The following is a 20,764-nucleotide window of genomic DNA, read 5'->3' as shown; positions in this document are numbered from 1 at the left end:
GAATAAAACATGATTGAAAAAGCTAATTTTATCATTCACCTTAATTATGACATTAGTTTTGCGATTTGTCCTTTTTGTGTGGGAAAAGGGGGACCAACATGATCATGCAATCTTATTATTCTTGTTTATTACAACTTGTTTGGTGTGATCATTTTGCAAATGATTTTATGTGAATAAAATATTTGGTGTTTTTAATGAGCGAGACCATTTTGATGAGTGTAATACTATTATATAGTAATTGAAATTAACTATATTGACGGCTAAATTTTAAAATATTAGTATATTTTACCAGAAACTTTATATTTTCCTACTAACATATATACCTACTTAATTTTAAAAAATGATCGGAACTATATTTTAAATTTTAATCATGAAAAAAGTGTGGAGTGTATCATTAAGGTGCAATTGAAAATGGAAAAATCATGAGACTTTTAGGGACCATTTTAAAACTATCATTGATGATGATGCTGCATATATCTAATCTGGGTTATTACTGTATTTTCTTTTGTGGTATGATAAAAAGACGCTTTTTGGAGTAGTTATTTGTATATGTTTAATCATGATATTAAGTAAAAGTCTCTGTCGGTCAATTGTATAATAGCAACAAAAAAGAATGTGAGTTTTTTATTTATGAAAGTACAATAGATATTCAATTACGTATTCTTATTTTTGTGCGTTGAACATCATTCATATAAGTCCACATAAGGGACACAAAATGGTGCATAAGGAATTATAGAATTAAAATCTCATCGTTACCCATTTCTTGTGAAAAATACTAATGATTCGAATTCCGACCTATTTAGATTGATGAAAAATTAAAACTTATATAGTTAAAATAATAAAATTACATTGTATTTCTATATGACAACAACCTGAATAAATTTTAAAAAGGTACTCCTATATATTTATTTTTCAAAATGTATGATTTTATTTTACTATTGTTTCGAATCCCGACCTATTAGATGGATGATAAGTGTATCAACTGAACAGTGTGTGTATGTGTATGTGTGTGCAGCGTGTGTACAATGTGAGTGTAGTGTGTGCGCGCATTGTATGTTGTGCACATTTAGTGTGTGTGGGTTGTGGTGAAGATGAAATTCAAATTGTAGAATTGAGAGGAACTAAAACTGTAATTTAATTCTAAATTCAAATATTTTGCGGTATGAGATATTAGATTTGGAATTGAAGACCATAATTCAATTCCCCATGTTCAATTCCATTATACCGAACGGAGCCTTATAAAATTTCTAAGGCTTACTCCATTCCAAAAAGTATATTAGAAAATTTATGAGGCTTTAACTCCATTCCAAATGAATATTAGCTCAAAATATTAAACAAATATTAGTATACTTATCAAAGAATACATATAACTTGGTTGCATATAAACCCCTTATACGACTTCCTAACTCATGAAAAAGATATCACTATCAAAATAAAGCAATAGACATTGTTTAATTAATTTCTAAACTAAATTATATCTCAAGTGTCAGTCTCATCATCATAGTTAAACTATATTAAAGTAACGTACTAACTATCAATTTTCTTTATTAATAATTAATGTTACAAATCAGGAGAAAGACAAGCCCAGAAAGCAACAAAGTAGCAAGTTTTACAACAATTATTCGAATTGAAATTAATCATTAGTTGTTACCAACCTCTTAAGGTTAAGTATATAACTGTTTAGTTTATATCATACCAACACTATATTCTGAGGGTGCAACCTCTTGCTCGGTGGTTGGGTTCTATGCCTAATCAATTAAATTACAAATTTATTATATACATATTTGGGCATTTTCAAATAATCATAAGTGGTCGATCACTATACGATACACTCTATATATAATGCATAGTATAATTAACTTTTATTTATATCACATCTAAATTTCCTCTAAATCCAAACGTCCTCTAAATTTAAGCAAAGTTTAGTGACCAACTGTTGATTAATTTAATGTTTAGTTGTTCGATAATTAAAGACATTCATCTTATTATAATTAAATTTTCATCACATAAATTAGGATGAATAATTCTCAACTCTTTATTTCATTGTTAAATGAGCGGTTGATTTGAAGGTGAAGAATGCGAAATGAGTTAATATTTTGTTGGAAAAAGTTACATGTCACCAAATTTATATAAACTGAATTTTCTATAAAAAATAAATAAATAACATTATTAATGATAGTAATCATATTTTGGGACAGCTTTCATCTTGGGCTCGCCTCATGATACATCTAAACTAAAAGATTCTGACGTTCCAATTTTATAAATCAAATTATCAAACACATTAACAACTAACTATGATGATTATGAGAAAGAAATCGTTTTATTAAGCTAATACTCTATTCACTGCAATTAAAAAACTAAAATCATTCACTTTTTAATAGAATATTGTCTTTCAACATAAAATCTATGGTCAATTAAAAAATACGAGGCCATCATCTACACATTTATCGCGTCAGATTTTTTTTTTTGTCATCTTCCCTTTTCATTCTAATTTATTCAATTTTTTTCTTCACAACAATCTTCCCACTTAATAATTTATTCGTCATTATCAGATATAGTTCCTAATATATCAATCAGGTTGGTGTTAATCTCATAAAATATTAGTTAGTTGGAATGCAAGAATCCAGCATTCATAATTTTGTGTATAAAACAAAAGACCTGTATCATTTTTTTGGACGTAACTTAGTAATTGAGTCGCTAAATATTAGGTTGCGAATTGCAATTAGCCACTTTCTTGAGTCAAAATTAATATAATTATAAATAATAAAAAAAATTTAACATAGTCATAAATAATTTTAATCGATAGTTGGCGAACCTAATGGCAGTTCTCACTTGCGCTATCGTGTGAAATTGGGGGTCCAATTAGGGCTGGCAAAATATACCGAAATACCGCACTTACCGTACCGAAAAAATACCGAAAATACCGCATTTTTCGGTACGGTATGATACCTTACCGTTAGATTAAGGTACGGCAAAGGTATGAATTTTGCATATACCGCGGTATACCGCATCATACCGCATTATACCGCAATTTACGGTATATACAGTTAATAATTATATATATTTAATATATTTATTATTTATAAAATTATAATATTTAATATATTTATTATTTATAAATCAAACAAGTATGATTTGCAGTATACCGCGGTATACCGCAATACGGTACGGTATACCACAATGTCGGTAAGGTAAATGTTTTCAAATATTGACATTGCGGTATACCGAAAAATTCGGTAAGGTATAGGTATGACATTTTCTCATACCGCAATTTGCGGTACGGTATGCGGTATGACATTTTCGGTGCGGTATACCGTACCGTGCCACCCCTAGGTCCAATACTAATCACCTTTTTTTCAGCTTAGAACCATTTATACATTATAATTTTGATAATATTACTCCTTAATACTCCATTCGTCTCATGTTATTCGCATTTTTCATTTTGACAGCGTAAATTTAAACATGAGTAATTAGTGTAATTAAATTAGAATTTTAAGTGTAATAACACAATTCTAGCTTTATCTTAATCTTGAACCAAATTGCGAATCATAATCCTTTGCTAGCCAATTTTGAGCTTAAGCCTTTTTTTATAGCCAAAACTATGGTTGGATCTCTGTTGGGTCACAAGAAAAGAAATTTTTGGAAAAGGATATTGTTGTAGCAAGAAGGTTTCGAAAAAAAAAATGACATGCAATGCATGCCAAAATTTAAAAAATAAAAGAAAGAGAGAGAAAGAAACAGTGTTGTCAAAATGTCGTTCGGGTCGCTCGGGTCGCCCGGGTCGCCTAGGTCGAGACCATCACCGCCCCAACATGGGTGGGTTGATCGAGATACAGGGTCGCCGTTGGGTCGCCTGGGTCGCCTGGGTCGCCCTAAACACATGCTATCTCTGATTTTCTCAAATCTCTCACATGTTTTCTGACTCTCTCAATCACGATTCTCTATATATATGCATGCACCACATCAAACTTTTCAAACCTACTTTCTACACTTTAGAATTCGGCCTCTTCACTCCTAAACAAATAAACAATTCAAAGATCTTTTGCTGCCACCCTTTATGTATTCCTTTGTTTTGATATTATCAGACAATGGTTTCAATTATTTATTGTGTTATGACTTATGAACTGTTTTGATATTTTGATCATTTCTATTTTCCACTTTATCTCTATTCACATGAATTGCGTCTACATTTATATTATTTGATATATTATAAACATTAGAGCAATATATTTATTTTATTTAATATTAAAAGGCAAAAAAATTAGCCTAGATTTGTGGCTCTCGACCCCGTCGACTCGTCGACCCGCGACCCAAATTTTCACCTCATCGACCCGGTGCGCCCCGCGACCCTAACAACACTGGAAAGAAAGAAAGAAAAGGGAAATTTTGTGTTCGATTGGGTAATGAGGTTGAGTTTGAGATTGAATAAGAGTTGTTAAAGTAAAAAAAAATATGAGGATTGGGAAGTTGAGATAAGTTTAGGCAAAGCCTAAGGGGGACACACACTAACTAACTCTAATATTTTAATTAAATACCATATTTTTTTATTTAAAATAGAAATAGTGCAAATAATTTAGGACACTCTGAAAATAAAATATGCAAGTAACATGGGACGGAGGTACTAATAATTAAGCAGCACGGTAACAAAGACTAACTCTGGAATTAGGATTCGTATTGGCCGCACTCACTATTTTCTTATGTGTATAAATTAGCAAAAAATTAGATTAAATCATAGCTAATGGAGTACTATAAAAAAAATGACATAATTACCAGTTTCTAGCTAATTAATAACAATATGATGTCACGAGTAAAAATGGTCTCCACGGGGCATTAAAATCCAATAGATGATTACTTATGCCAACAAATAGTAGATCTTTAGAGCATCCACAATAGGAATATCCTAAAAACACTTTATGGCTCGTCACTAGGACATCCCACCCCACTGCCACATCACTAGGACATCTCACTCCATAATAGTGGACAAGCACTAGGACAAGCACTATGACATCCCAACAAACAAATTCACAATTTCACAAATACAGAATTAAAATTTTGACACGAATACCGGGGGAAATGCAATCATAATTTCATTAAATTAACATAATTAAAAAGTACAATTCCAAAAAAACAATAATTTCCACAAATTACATTATAAATATCAACATGCACTCCTCCGCGCCCACAACTCTTCAATTAAATTCTGCTGGAGTTGAATATGGGCTTCTGTCAAACTTTGACCATGGTGAAAATCAGAGATGAAAACATATGAAGAACAAGAGAGAAAAGGAAGAAGAAGAAGCTGCGTTGCTGTATTGATGGAGAGAATCAGAGAACACCAAACTTCATTTATGGACTACATTGTGCCAAGATTGTTTACAATGAAGCATGAAGAGCCTATATATAGCAACTAAACTAACTAGAATCCTAACTAACTAACTCAACGGCTAGTACAGCTGGCATTAACTAACTACAATAACCGTCTTCTTCTCTTGTTCCATCGGCTGAGCTAGCATGTAGGTGACGTGCATGGAGTTGCATTGGAGCTGCATCAATGGTTGAGCTAGGATCTGGAAGCTTCGAGCTGTTGCGAGCTGATCTTCGACTTGCGAGCTGATCTTCGACGTGCATGGAGTTGCATACTCTAATAGCCCCCCTCAAGATGGAAGCAATTGCTACCATCTTGACAACAAACATCAAACCAAATTCCACCGTCCAGCAATTAATCAAGCAAGTAGCAGCTTGTAAGTGATCAAACGAGCAGAAGCTTCATGTAGCAGAACCTTCCTCATGTAGCAGAACCTTCCTTGATTAATCCTTGATTTCGATCAAGCGAGTAACAGCTCCATCTTCAAGCTGATCTTCGATCCAACTGATCAAGCAAATATGAAGATTTGAAGATATGAAGGTTTGAAGATTTGAAGGTATGAAGAAAAGGAGGAGAACACAGAAACTGATCAGTGAACACAGAGATTCACAATCAACAGAGATGAATTCAACCGAAACTCGGTGAATACAAAACAGAAACAGAATTGATATTTCAGATTTGTAGAATCCTATTTCAATTGATATTTCAGATTCATAGAATCCTATTTCAATTGATATTTCAGATTCATCGCATCCTATTTCAATCCTTGAGAATAGAAAAAAAAAACAAATCAGAGATGAAATCAGAGAAGAAATTTTGAGATGAAATCAGAGAATTGAGAGAGAACAGAGAGAACAGAATTGATATTTCAGAGAGATTGAGAGAGAAAACCGATGAAATCAGAATTCAGATTGAGATTGAGAGAACAGAATCGATGAAATCAGAGAAACAAAAAAAAAACTGAAGAACTCCGTCGATGCGGCGGAGAATCGAACCGATTCAAATTGAAGAAAAAAAGATATAGATCGAGAATCAGAGTGATATGCGGAAGAATTTGCTCTGATACCATGTCAAAGTTTGATCATGGTGAAAATCAGAGATGAAAACATATGAAGAACAAGAGAGAAAAGGAAGAAGAAGAAGCTGCGTTGCTGTATTGATGGAGAGAATCAGAGAACACCAAACTTCATTTATGGACTACATTGTGCCAAGATTGTTTACAATGAAGCATGAAGAGCCTATATATAGCAACTAAACTAACTAGAATCCTAACTAACTAACTCAACGGCTAGTACAGCTGGCATTAACTAACTACAATAACCGTCTTCTTCTCTTGTTCCATCGGCTGAGCTAGCATGTAGGTGACGTGCATGGAGTTGCATTGGAGCTGCATCAATGGTTGAGCTAGGATCTGGAAGCTTCGAGCTGTTGCGAGCTGATCTTCGACTTGCGAGCTGATCTTCGACGTGCATGGAGTTGCATACTCTAATAGCTTCTTGTTGGCGCATGTCGGCAAATGCGCGGAGCCGTCCGGCATCGTCATGAGGTATCCCCATTCGTACATTGGCGGTGGCCACGTCGTGGCTTGGCCAGACAACATCTTCATTGGTTCAATCAGTCAGTTCTGGATTTTTGGACCTTCTTGTTCGACGATCATGTTGTGCATGATAATACACGCGTGCATGATATCAGCAATACAGTCATCGTACCACAAATGTGTTGGACCTTTCACCGCCGCCCATCGAGCCCGGAGCACACCAAATGCCCGCTTCACATCCGTGCGCGTTGCCTCATGTCGGCTCGCAGAGTAGACCTTCTTTTTATCTATTGGACATCTGATCGTCTTCACAAAGACGGGCCACCTAGGGTATATCCCATCCGCCAAATAGTAGCTCATATCATGTTGGTTGCCGTTGGCGACAAAACTGATGGCCGGACCGACGCCCATGCACTGCTCATTGAAAAGGGGTGACGACTGGAGGACGTTGATGTCGTTGTTCGACCCGGCTACCCCAAAATATGCATGTCAAATCCACAGTCGGTAGTCAGCTACGGCTTCGAGGACCATCGTGGGATTCTTGCCTCTAAAGCCGGTCGTGTAGTGCCCTTTCCAAGCGGTGGGGCAGTTCTCCACTCCCAATGCATGCAATCTATACTGCCCAACATCCCGAGAAACCCGTGCACCGACTAGTGCATATCCATTAGATCCTGGCAGTCTTGGGGGTAGGCTTCTGAAGATATTTCTTCCCGAATATTTGAATGACGCCTTGACAAAAATACTTGAGACAGTCGCGGGTCGTCGTCTCGCCGATGTGGAGGTACTCGTCGAGCATGTCGGTCGCGCCTCCGTAGGCCGACTGCCTAATTGCAACAGTGCACTTCTGTATAGGCGAGTGACCGGGTCTACCACTCGCATCCACCATGAATCGGAAGTACTTGTACCAACGCTCTAAAGCATTCACGATACACATAAATAGATCCCGGTGCATCATAAAACGCCACCGGATGAAGTTGTCCCCAAACCGCGGCTGCTCAGCAAAATAGTCGTCAAACAACTGTTGGTTTGTAGCAACGTGGTCCCGGTGTACTACAGCTCGATGCTGGATGGGGCGAGGTACCGCCGGCTGCTGCTGCTGCAAGGCCTCCCGCATCAGGCGGTTTATCTCCGTGGACGTATATGCCCGTATCTCTTCGCGGATTCGCCGCGATAAGTCATCACCATCCGCACCACTACCACTATCACTAGCCATCTCGGGATGTCGAGAAATGTAGAGAAAAAGAAGAGAATCTCGTTAATACAAGTGGTGCAAATGAAAATGAACTGGAACGAGCCGTATATATAGAGTTTTAAAAAAAATAATAAGAAAAAACGCTCTCGGCCATCGGCTCGTCCGCCGCGTGCCCACAATAGCGGACGACCCGACGGGCGAGACGACGGACGACCTCTCGTCCGTCTGGGTCGTACGTCCGTCGCTCGTCGATCGCAATAGTGGACGAGCGCGACGGACGAGCGAGTAATAATAAGAAAAAAACGCTCTCGTCCATCGGCTCGCCCGCCGCGTGCCCACAATAGCGGACGACCCGACGGACGAGATGACGGACGACCTCTCGTCCGTCTGGGTCGTCCGTCCGTCGCTCGCCGATCGCAATAGTGGACGAGCGCGACGGACGAGCGACTCGCCGATCGCTCGGCCGCCGGCTCGTCCACTATTTTGGATGCTCTTAGTTGAGTCAATATAAAAACAACTTAATCCAACATTAATCTGACTTGTGAAGAAAACTTAATTTGAACATGGACCCGATATGCACCATATGGAAATTTGTTAACGACATGATATATAATTTGGATTGACACGATGCGATAATAACACAAACTTCACATATATAGAATTCATTAATTTTTAAATTAAATAAAATAGTAATTATTAGTAATAAAAAAAATAATTCTATTACTTTTATACTTCATAAATTTTTAAGTGTGGTCCTTAATTGTGATAGAGTGGTTCATTTCTCTTATCGTTTTCAGTAGCGCATCTCCCCACGTTACTCCCTACTTTTTATCTGAGGTTTTAAAATGCAATGGATGGATATAAAAGGAAGTATACATAAATAAAATACTGCAGCTCAAAAAAGGAAAAAATATTTAAAAAGAAGGGTAGTCAAACTTTGACCACAATAATTTCCTTACTATATTCTTCAAGAGTTGGATCCATCCCAACATTTTATACTGAAATTATCCGAAAACACAAGTTCAAGTTTAGGTTAAAGCCCAAGTTAAACTAAAATTGCATTTGTATAATTTAAACTAGTAACATGGAATGCAAGTTTTTACTTTTTAGTTTCATAGAGATCGGAAATAAAACAAAATATCCATCATATTAATTAAATCATCCAATTCCAGCATATAATGTATATCCACAGAAAATGGCCCAAAAAATTCCATGAAAATGATATGAGGTGCCTACAATTTATGAATTGATTACACGTGTGACTGCAATTCTTGGACCGTGTAAGAATCGAATCTTATACTACAAACTATACACTTTTCTTTTAGAAAGTAGAGGAAAAAAGATGCGAACTAAAAGCCTACCATTTGTTGTGGGGATATTCACAATGAAATTAATAGCGATTTTCGTAACCTAAGCTAGACTATGTTTCCATGTGCCTACACGTGTTCACAAACACATCAGGTGGATTTTGAGTTGTGTTGTGATTAGAGGAGAAAAAGTGTTTGAAATTAAGCATGGACATGTAAATGATAAAGTAAAAAATGAGAAAAAGATTGATATAAATAGATATGAACTATTTTTGTGGACAGACAAAAAATAAATAATGACCTTATGCAAAAAGTTGAAACCCCAATCCCAATGTCCCCCACATCCCGGCCTGACAGTATTGTGAAGGGTGTTCAATCAGGGTACGTAGTGGCCCGCTAAGGGGGAGTGTTGTAACCCACTATTTGTTAGAAGCCCACCTCCCAAAGCTTCACACTTTGCCTGAGAGATGTTGCAACCACATGACAATAGTTCAAATCGATCTTTGCCCACTTACTCAACTCTGCCCTTCCATAACCAACAGTATCGCCCCTGTAGGCAAAAGGAAATATAATATATTTCTATGAGACAATTCATCACATTTTGAAACTAATTTGTTATGGAATTTTATAACAAGGGGATTAAGTTTGCTAATAGTAGTTCGCTAAATAAACAATTTCACGTGCACGGATTTGTGACCACCGCTCTCCAATCTACGAGCACAAACGCTTGCGAATTTAAAAATGTTTATAAATACATGATCTTTGGGAATAAAAAAGCATACTCCACAAAGATTAATTTTACTACTAATATTTAGTTTTGACCTAATGTGCTAGCTCGAAATCCGAATGTTTAGGATTAGGATTATAAATTTATAATTTGATAAAATTTTAACTTGATTAGCCCGCAATCCAAATAGGACCACCGAACTTAGGCGATTGGCATCCCTGGATAGGATTGTCACTTATTAAGTCACCCGTGTGAGAAATTTATCATCTTATAATTACATGATTAACAATGCACTTGCCAAACATCGTAAGGTTTGTACTTCAATTTGTTGATGTATATTATTTCGTTTAACAACGCACAATACATAAATATCATCAAATAACAAAATCATGTACGATAATTTTGTTATGCATATTACCAAACAAATCTACTAGGAGTAGTACTATATTCTTGGTCTAGAATAGCGGAAAAAATCCTATATTCCAATGATATTTTTTCGAATGGTATCTGAATAAAATTTGGTCCTACTTCAGTCAAAAGTTAGATCCAAGTTGACAAACTCCTTATTCTGAATACTTCCTGTCTTTTCTGATCACGCAATTTTGAAGAAAAGAAAAACAGCAAAATGTGAAGTTTAAAACAAACATGTAAATTGAAAATCAATCAATATATCAAATATAGTATTCCTCCTATTCAAGAAATAATAACTTATTTAGTCATTTTGAAACATCCACAATTTAAAGATTCATTTACTTTTGGAATTTTTAGTAACTAAACTCATACTACTCCACTAATAATTACACCCAACTAGAACTATATTTCACTAATTTTTTCCATTCACATGCACTGTTTCACAAATTAAACAATTTCTTTAAATTTGCACCATATCAAAACTCCTCCTAATAAAGATCTTGCATTTAATTAACTTCTCTAATCTGTATAACATTAGTTCTTTTTCGTGCCATCAAATATAAATAGCTCTGCAGTGTTTGCATTCAAATGCAAGCATCCCCAGACCTCATTCATGGACAACAGGTACAATGCTTATATATAAGTATATGCTTGTGATTTCGTGCATGGTTTGAAATTTGAATATATTTATAATAATATAATCTCAATTTAAATTATTGTCAGGAACAAATGTGCAGGCTGCTACAAGCAGTTCACCAAGATGGAGCATCTTGTTGAGCACATGAGGACTTCATTCCACTCGAATCACGAACCAATATGCGTAATCTGCCACAAGCATTGCCTCTCCTTTGAGTCTCTCCGAGAGCATCTCATAGGTATGTTTCAAACTAACTATACTATAGTGTGTTTTAATTCATTTCCAAGTTATAAAATGGATTTTTATGGAGCAGGACCTCTGCCTAAAGCAGAATGCGAGAGGATATTCAAGGACCGGGGTTGCGACGTTTGTCTTAATATTTTCAGCAGCCGCCACGCTCTTCATCACCACAGAGACAAATGCCACTTCTCCCGCGGAAGCAATGTAACTATTAACTTTATTATGTTGATTTGGTTAACATTGTTCTTACATTGCTCTAATTTTTCGTGTTCGGTTATTAGGGTATATTATACAGAATGGCGAACTTGGGAATTCAAGACGAGTTGAGAATGGACAACGCCAGAGGCAAAGTGGTGTCCATGGCTTGCAAAATGGTGGGAGGAGGAAGCGACGGCTCCTTGGACCTTTGCGCCCGTGTCTGCCTTATTGATGAACATCAAAACCTAATATTTCACACTTATGTCAACCCTAACCTTCCTGTCACACTTATGTCAACCCTAACCTTCCTGTCACACTTATGTCAACCCTAACATAAAAATGGTTTGTAGGTACGAGATGACCGGAATAAGGCCGGAATATTTGAGGGACGCGACCCCAGTGAGGCAAGTTGGGAGGAAGATTCAGGACTACTTATGCAATGGGGAGCCAATATGGCAGATAAGGTCTAGAAGTGGAAAAGCTCGGATTCTTGTAGGCCTTGGCCTCGATCACGATTTGAAATGCTTGGAGGTTGAATATCCTGAATTGCTCATCAGGCAAGCCTCTTCAAAACATTTTTTTCAATTTAGAGAGATCTCAAGTAGTTGTTAATATGTGACATTGTTTTTGGCACCATATATAGGGATACTGCAAGATATCCGCCATTGATGAAGACGAGCAAGTTGAGCAACTCGTTGAAGTATTTGACAAGAGCATATCTCGGGTAAGTGGATTTACTATATAATCATGTATGGTGTTTACTACATGTTGTTGAAGTATTATTATTGAATGTGCAGATATGAGATTCAGAATGGGGTGCAAGATCCGTACGAGGACAGTGTTGCAACGATGAGGCTTTACAAGAGAATGAGATCACAAGATCATAGGGTGGAGAGTTATCCATTGGCTTCTGATCAACAGAATCGGAATAACTTTGCATCATGGAGACAACTCGAGCTAGAGAGAATGAGCCCGGAACGGATGTTGGAGATGTCTAGATCAGATTACTATTGTTGGTGCTTGGACTCCAAATGAAGTCCTCATTCATTTGGTGCACAACAAGAAACTTCAACTATGTAATATGATTAATCCAAAGCCTTTGTCTTAGCGGCAAGAAGCTTAGATATTATTGCATGAGGTGCCAAGTTCGAGTCCTCTTGACATCAGTTGTAATTTCCTCTGGAGTTAATTTTTTAAATAAAAAAACTATGTAATATGATTACACTATTAATTTCTTTTGTTTTTTTGTAGTGGATTTATGTATAGTATCAGAAGAAACAATAATGCCATTGCCATGTGCACTTAGATTGTTTCTATTTCAGTGATAAAAATATTTTTCCTGGAAATTTGAGAGCTTGTAGTGTTTTGAGACATATTTTGTTATAATGTGGTTGGTTTGAGCATTTTTTATCTTCTATTGCCTTCTAATATGTCGTTCATTTATACACGCATGGTTACAACTTACAAACTATGTTTGTATAGGACTCATGATATTATTTGTAAATATAAATTTAAACACAATAATTGAACAAAACATAGTGACAACAAAAGGTAAACAAGAAAATTCCAAATGTCAATTACTCAAGGGTGAGCCTCATTATAGCTTAATTATTTGAAAAGAGATTGTTACAAAAAACATTTCATGATACAACTAAAATAACTAGAAATTCCTAGGCTCTCGCGAAGAAGTTGTACGCTTCATAATATTTATCTAAAACTATGTTATGCAGCGGATGAACAGGTTCTACCAGATTGGAATAAGGCCCCATTACATCTCTAGAGAGAGGTGGAGAATCTGCATCTCTTTTGTTGCAGTGTTGGCAGACGGAGAGTCCGCTCAGAACGTAGCATGTATGGTAGTGATCTCTCCGCTTCCCGGGCTTGTCTCTGAAACCTGCCTCCTCCTGCACAACACATACTCATCATATAAAAAGACCCATTTCAGAGTAGTTTGTTTCTTGTTTCTTCTATCAGGTGCCATACATGAGGTTGCAAATATGATCAGAAATGGAGCCTCTCGTTGAAGTGCGGGGACATGAAAATTAATACTGGTATAGGTTAAACATGAGGCCTTAAACTGGGTGTGTGTTGCTTTCCCACAAGATGGTTGGTATTCAGCTAGGCCTATATTTTATTAACAGACTGTTTTCGTATTTCAAGGCGTGTTGCTAGTAAGGCAACTATCTCTACATAGTACAGGATCGAAGAATACCTGCGTGCAGAGAAGAATGTATTGCTGCAATGCCATGCTATTGAAAAGAGGTTTCATGCCTGTGGGCCTTCTGATAAAATCATAACCATTATTCAACCCCATTGCAGCAGAAGTACTGAGGCTTTCTGTATCAATCGGAATGAAGAGTGTCACAGACGGAAAGAGTAGGGATTTAGCCAGTTAAAATCTCGATATAAATATATACAGAGAAAGAAAGCCCTGCTGGACTACGAAAACAAGTAATTTATGGAAATGAAACACAGAATTAGCCAGAATCCAAGCTTCTGAGTACCTCCTTTTGTGGGTTCAGAGATGTCTACAGGCGAAGAAGACCCCTCAGATACTTCTTCTCCATCATTGTCCGAAGACTCATTGCCACTTTCTGTACTGCAGTCGAGCTCAAAGGTATCTGGAAGGCCCAGTTGTTTATTTACCATTACATGTAGTCTTTGAATTATTGCAGCCACAGCTCCCTGTTTAGATTACAATCAGTTACTGTATAATGTATACACCATTGCTTGCATATAGTTTATAATATAATGTTTAAATTTATTTGCATGGTTTAATTAATCTGAATCTTAGCTTACCTGCCAAAAAGAGTAGCATCCATCAACCAACTTGTTTGTTCTGCCTTGAAATCCACCTTCTATTCCTTGCCTGAACACCACCCAGTTCTGAAATATGATTGGTAAAAAATCTCTTACTTGCACGTATAGTTAATAATTAACCAAAGATAGTTTTTTCTCTGTCTATGCTGAGATTTCCTCTCTTTCAAGGCTAATTTACTAAGTTACTTTGTTCATTCCCTGTAATGTTTAGCTTAAAATTCTTCACAAAATGTTTTCTATTTTCAAATATTTACATTTATTTTTATATCTCGAGAAGGGGAGGGGGGGAAACAAGAATATAGTGTAGATCAGACTTTCATGCTGAAGATGATGCATTTAGATAATTTAGTAAGTGTACAAATTCAGGAAAAACAGGGTTTCTATGTCCATCCTAGATGAGATAAAGAAACTCACAAGCAATCCAGGCAAGTTCAAACGATCAGCCTCGTTGATCAATACCATTGCTGCCAAACCACAAAATGTATACCTGAACGAGCATGATTAGAGCGAGAGAGCTTCCTTTATTAACAAGCATCCAAAAACAGAGCTTGCATATATAAAACTAGAATTGGATGAGTATGAATCATTTTTTGAGAAAGGCACTTACCCACCATGAGCTTCTGAGCAAGGCTCGCCGGCTATACCACCTTCATAAGTCTGGCAACTATAAAAGGTAGCAACGTGTATATCTTCAGTAAATCTTCGCATAAACAAATCTTTGGTGCAGTGTGTATTGCATGTGTGTGTTTGTGTTTGCTGTGCTTGTGTGTGATATCAATGGAAAGATCCATCATGATATGTTACAGATCTTGTCTCCATCATTATCTTTTATTTAATTATCAGGATTTGCTTTGATTTTTGTTTTCAATTTGCTTTCCAAGATTAGTTTGAGTAGTTAGTACTCCCTCCGTCCCCAAAGAATATGCACTTTGGGTTCGGCACGGGTTTTAATGCAAAATTGGGAAAGTAAGAGAGAGGTAGAGACAAAAAATAATTAAAGTATTGTTAGTGGAGAATGGGCCCCACCTCATTAGAGTGAAAGGAGTTTTCAAAATTGGAAAGTGCATGGGACGGACTAAAAAGGAAAGAGTGCATATTCTTGTGGGACGGAGGGAGTATTTGATATGATTTTGATCTGTTTACTAGCTTATCTTTAAGTTGATTTCTTTCCTTGTTGAGAGGTTTGTAGGAGTCCTATAAATAGCTTATCTTTGAAAGAGCTAGATACCTCAGAAAATGAAGTGTTTAGGACGGTATCAACTGCAGGCCTCTTTTGAGGATCATTAGGTCTCTTCAGGGGATTGTTCTTTGAGTTTTAATTCAAGTTTTCATATTTCGTTTTCCTATGTTCTCATTATTTTTGTGTTGAACTGCCTTTACTCCATAACTGTGTATGTGTGCATTGTGATTTGTGAGTGTGCAGTGTGCAATCTTACATTCCAGAAAATATATAAACCAATGTACACACAACAACACTGCATGATGCATAAGGTGGCGGAACATATATTAAGTATACAAACAAGTAAAACGAACCTTACGATGTAGTCTCCTACATTTTGTATTAGCCTATCATCCAAAATGTTAAGAACACTGGCCACCTAAATAAAACAAGAAACAGAATATGAGAAAATAACTAAAACGGATAAGAATTAAGCAATCAAGCCTTGGTGAAAAATGCTTAATGATATTCAATAATGTTATGCAACAGCGACAACAAATTGAACCCCAACTAGCCAATCAGCTAGGCATAGTTTGACTAGGATTTAAGCCCCACAAGGTCAGAATAATTGAAGTAAAGGACCTATGTGAACTAGCTAAGCACCAAAGACCGAGATACTGTCAAAACTATGCCGGAAATGTTTTCTATTGAACTGTAAAGTAAAGACTTATTATATTACTATTAGATTATTAGTTCCTATCTCTGCTATATTGGTTACTAATACTATACAGAACAAAATGTAAAATGCAAAGTTAAATTTGCATCTCAGACCGTGGAAAAGTGAAAGGGTCACCACTAGCGAGGCCATCTAACCAATGTTATCAATCTCGTATGGCGGCTTATGGCGGTTTGCCTAAAAACCGCCCAGGGATATGGCATATTAGCATGGCGGATATGGCGGTCAATAATTAAATAAATAAAATAATACATATATATTTATTTATAATTCAAAAAATAAAAATTATTATATATAACATCTAAAACACTTTAAACAATTAATAAAGCATAAAATACAACTCCAACCTCCATGTTTCTTGCATAATGCCCCATTCCTAAATGGAGTACACACGCAATGTTGTCTTATGTCGGATATGGCGGTGCTATGGCAGTGACCAGTGTTGTCAAAATGTCGCTCGGGTCGCCTGGGTCGAGACCATCACCGCCCCAACATGGGTGGGTTGATCGAGATACAGGGTCGCCGCTGGGTCGCCTGGGTCGCCCTAAACACATGCTATCTCTGATTTTCTCAAATCTCTCACATGTTTTCTGACTCTCTCAATCACAATTCTCTATATATATGCATGCACCACATCAAACTTTTCAAACCTACTTTCTACACTTTAGAATTCGGCCTCTTCACTCCTAAACAAATAAACAATTCAAAGATCTTTTGTTGCCACCCTTCATATATTCCTTTGTTTTGATATTTTCGGACAATGGTTTTAATTATTTATTGTGTTATGACTTATGAATTGTTTTGATATTTTGATCATTTCTATTTTCCATTTTATCTCTATTCACATGAATTGCGTCTACATTTATATTATTAGATATATTATAAACATTAGAGCAGTATATTATTTTATTTAATATTAAAAGGCAAAAAAATTAACCTAGCTTTGTGGGTCTCTCGACCCCATCGACTCGTCGACCCGCGACCCGAATTTTCACCTCATCGACCCGGTGCGCCCCGCGACCCTAACAACACTGACAGTGACATGGTGCTATGGCGTTTCCACCACCGAACGCCATGCCATAGCGCCATGGCGCCGCCATATCCGCTATTTGATAACATTGCATCTAACAGCATGAGTCAAATCACTAAGGACATAGAGGACGTCCCATAGCATTCTTCAGAGATGTATAAGTGACTAAGCATTTCAACGGTAATTATCGAGAGTACTTTCGAGTTTTCAACTTACAGATATTGCAGTGTAGCAAGCACGGACATCTACTTCCCCACCATCATGCATCCTGAGAGGAATTAATTTTAGATAGCTTATTTTTTGGATACACAGAGACATGACATGTAATGCTACGAAACGAATGAACTTTTTTACTCATAAACAGAGACATAACACATGATGCAGTGGCCGAATAGGATGCCCATGCATCTGATACTGGTCAGCAAATGTAACATACCGAAGCTCTATTGTAATGTTTGGATATGAAACTACAGTACTAAATATATAAATACACTCTTCTCCATTTAAAGAAACTACTATCAAAAAGCACTCAGGGGATCACTGTGCAGTACCTGAAGCCACCACTTGCATCTTTCATTCGCAACAGAAAATCATACAGCTTTTCCCTGCAAATATAAAATGATTGTAATGTAAAAACAATGGACATGGTATACAATCAAGAGTCCAAAAAAAGAGAGGTTGACCACCTATTTATTGATGATAGAGAATTCTGACCCCCCACGGTAATAAGTGCATTAACTGCAGCATAAGTTGTTGCAAGATGAGGCATCTGACAGTAGTAGGAAACAATCAATTAGTAACATGATAAGAATGGCAATAAGTTTCATTATAATCCTATCCTTTACCTGAGCTGCAAGTCTACCTGATTTTGGAAGATACTAGCCTATCTTAATTCTTAAAAGGGAAAACACTCAATACATAAGATATCGTACCTGACCTGGTCCACCACCATATCCACCATCTTGGTCCTGTACAAGATGTTAGCCAAATCAGAATCAGAAAAGGTTGGACTGGAGATCTAGAAAAATACTAATGGTACTAAACAAAATTGATCACAGAAGTTAAAGTTTACAACATGGAACGACCAGCTCCTGTCTAAACACAAATTGAATACCTAGAGTAAAAAACAATCAGAAGACTTTAAACATGCAGTAAAAGAAAGAGGAAATTCTGAGCTACTAGAATAGACTGGGGGAAACATGACAGGGTCAAGAAAAAAGCCTACATCCTCACGGCAATTATACCAAAAGCCCAAGTCACGCATGGCATGCAAATTGTGATTCTTATTTCTGTCTGCAGTTCAAATTTCAATTAATAGGGAGCTTTTAGATTCTGGCAAGAGAAAAATCATGATGTTATTTCAAAAAATTTCAAATATAATCAAAATGCCCTACTTTGTGTCTCATTAGTTCAATAGCATTATTCTATTACATATTATATAAGAGGTTTCCATAACTAGAAAGTGAGAAATCAGTTATTTACTATCATTCCACAATACAACAAAAAGTTACTAATCGATCCTGAAAACAGTACTGAATCAAATCAAACCTAACCTGGCACCTGCTAAGAAAATCAATAAAGCCATTTTCCAATTTGTCGTCAACACAATCCCCCAACAAAGCAATAGATTGAATGATCCAATAGCAGAACCAGGGTCGGCTACACATCAAAAAATCAAAACTTTAGCATACTATTCTTCACAAAATAACAAAATTAGCGGAGCCCGAGGTCGACTACGTATCAGAAAATCATAACTTTTGGCGCGATTAACATCATAGCAAAACTAATCAAATAGCATAACTAACTGCACAATCTACAATAAAACAATCATAATCACAATTTGTTGCCACAAGACGTTTGAACAGCCTAAATAAACCAATGATGATAGTTGCCATCTGCAGTTTTATATTTGAATCAAGTGAACAACGAACACAAACGTAACACTTAAAACAATTAAAAAGGCAGGAATACAAAATTCGAAAATAACTGCACTGAAAGATGAAGAAAGAGCGTACTTAGCATCCAAAACTTGAAAGTTGCGGCCGAGCTGCTTCAGACTATCAGTAAGATACTCAATGTGATTCTCGCGTAGAACCTCGAAACTACAAATTACGTGTCAACATACACACGAAATCAGATTAAATTCACAGTAAGGAACTTCAGATATTGATTTCAATCAATAATTTGAATTTTCGATACAGAAACCCTAGCTGTAAGGAATAGTGGGGAACTCACTTGATGGATTGAGCCTGAGGAGGAAGGCGATAGACAATATCGTAAAGTCGGAAACATTGATTCTGTACCATCCATTGATCTTCCTGTGATGTAGTTCCCTTCATCAAATTCTCCCTCGCCATCACAGTGGTGGCGGCGGTGCTCTGTTGCGGTGTTGCTGCAATGTTTGATTTTGGCCATTTTAAATAAATTATTTTAAATTAAAAAAAAAAGTATAAATTGGAAAATATTGTATGCAATTTTATCAATTTTATCAATTTTTAACTTTGAAAGGTAAGTAGTGAATTATATGGGTCGCTCAATTGTTTTATATTAAAGTAAGATAAATTGAAGAAGTAAAATTATTCAATTTAGTTAATTTCACAATTTTAAAAAATACTTTCCATATGTATGCTTCTGGTATATTTATAATCATTTAAAATTTTAAATTAAAGTATTCAAAAAATTTAAGATTATTTAACACTTGCAATATAATAATAAATTAATATAACTCGGATTTTAAAGAGGGAAGTTTATCAATATTTAGGTTTAAGGATGGTAGAATAGTGCAAAATGCAAGTAGTTGAATTTATTTGTTTGAAACTAACATGTTATGAAACTATACACATAAAATTTTAAAATCGGTAAACTATATCATAAATATTTTCTTTGTTCACGAATATATGGTTGCAACTAAATCTTTGAATATTCATGACTTTAAATCTGAAGAAAATAACATACAACATCAATTATCAATAACTAAAAATAAATATTTTAAAATATAGTTCAATACAAGCTATAGATTGACCTTGACATTGTATACAACACAACTTAAGGAAATTGACGACGCTAGAACTAGAACTATTCATGGTGTTGCTATAATTATAGCATACATGAATGATACTCTTGCGAGTTATGACCAATTTGATACATTCCCAATTTACCATAAATTCAATATGAAATAATTCGATCGCGAAAGCAATCTGAGTAGAAATTGAGACGATTGTGATTGGTATCTTAACTCTTAAAGCAAAACATTGCATTCAAATTAAAAGTTGTCAATTTTGCCACGACTTTGATTTTATCGCTTTGGCATCAATATGATTATACTTTAATTTACATAATAAACAGACAAACACATGAATGATGATAAATTTGCAATGTCTTTTAGTTGGTTTTTTAATAGCACGT

The 20,764-nt window shown here is 36.0% G+C and overlaps 3 protein-coding genes across 3 annotated transcripts; 1 reads left to right on the top strand and 2 right to left on the bottom strand.

Annotated features, from left to right (window-relative positions):
• Positions 1-7,391: 7,391 nt before the first annotated feature.
• On the bottom strand, positions 7,392-8,115 carry LOC121776627. The gene is made up of 2 exons (XM_042173818.1): positions 7,773-8,115; positions 7,392-7,573 (listed from the first exon to the last, which is right to left on the bottom strand). The coding sequence occupies exons 1-2, from the start codon at positions 8,113-8,115 to the stop codon at positions 7,392-7,394; spliced, it is 525 nt and encodes a 174-aa protein (XP_042029752.1).
• Positions 8,116-11,046: 2,931 nt separating this feature from the next.
• On the top strand, positions 11,047-12,918 carry LOC121776319 (RNA exonuclease 4-like). The gene is made up of 7 exons (XM_042173494.1): positions 11,047-11,163; positions 11,263-11,414; positions 11,490-11,620; positions 11,698-11,924; positions 11,965-12,171; positions 12,258-12,338; positions 12,412-12,918. The coding sequence occupies exons 1-7, from the start codon at positions 11,153-11,155 to the stop codon at positions 12,647-12,649; spliced, it is 1,047 nt and encodes a 348-aa protein (XP_042029428.1). The 5' UTR covers positions 11,047-11,152; the 3' UTR covers positions 12,650-12,918.
• A 248-nt stretch (positions 12,919-13,166) lies between these two features.
• Positions 13,167-19,753, bottom strand: LOC121776290 (protein farnesyltransferase subunit beta-like). Its single transcript, XM_042173458.1, has 14 exons — positions 19,595-19,753; positions 19,375-19,461; positions 18,913-19,018; positions 18,292-18,327; positions 18,046-18,128; positions 17,911-17,964; positions 17,576-17,627; positions 15,968-16,032; positions 15,042-15,098; positions 14,849-14,921; positions 14,414-14,500; positions 14,119-14,299; positions 13,827-13,951; positions 13,167-13,518 (listed from the first exon to the last, which is right to left on the bottom strand). The coding sequence occupies exons 1-14, from the start codon at positions 19,714-19,716 to the stop codon at positions 13,285-13,287; spliced, it is 1,362 nt and encodes a 453-aa protein (XP_042029392.1). The 5' UTR covers positions 19,717-19,753; the 3' UTR covers positions 13,167-13,284.
• Between the last annotated feature and the right edge of the window lie 1,011 nt (positions 19,754-20,764).

The sequence above is a fragment of the Salvia splendens genome, chromosome 18, assembly GCF_004379255.2.
Source record: "Salvia splendens isolate huo1 chromosome 18, SspV2, whole genome shotgun sequence".
Taxonomy (NCBI): Eukaryota; Viridiplantae; Streptophyta; class Magnoliopsida; order Lamiales; family Lamiaceae; genus Salvia; species Salvia splendens.
The sequence above is the reverse complement of the archived record's forward strand: the minus strand, read 5'-3'. Positions and strand labels throughout refer to the sequence as shown.

Bases quoted from the DNA above. Each gene is read 5' to 3' on its own strand.
- LOC121776319 (XM_042173494.1), top strand. The intron at 12,172-12,257 runs GCAAGCCTCTTC...CACCATATATAG, and splicing joins TATCCTGAATTGCTCATCAG to GGATACTGCAAGATATCCGC. The intron at 12,339-12,411 runs GTAAGTGGATTT...TTGAATGTGCAG, and splicing joins TTGACAAGAGCATATCTCGG to ATATGAGATTCAGAATGGGG.
- LOC121776627 (XM_042173818.1), bottom strand. From the start codon at position 8,115: ATGGCTAGTGATAGTGGTAGTGGTGCGGATGGTGATGACTTATCGCGG. The intron at 7,574-7,772 runs GTAGACCCGGTC...CAAGACTGCCAG, and splicing joins ATTCATGGTGGATGCGAGTG to GATCTAATGGATATGCACTA.
- LOC121776290 (XM_042173458.1), bottom strand. From the start codon at position 19,716: ATGGCGAGGGAGAATTTGATGAAGGGAACTACATCACAGGAAGATCAA. The intron at 13,952-14,118 runs GTACTCAGAAGC...CGATTGATACAG, and splicing joins CTCTGAACCCACAAAAGGAG to AAAGCCTCAGTACTTCTGCT. The intron at 13,519-13,826 runs GTATTCTTCGAT...TGTGTTGTGCAG, and splicing joins ACATTCTTCTCTGCACGCAG to GAGGAGGCAGGTTTCAGAGA.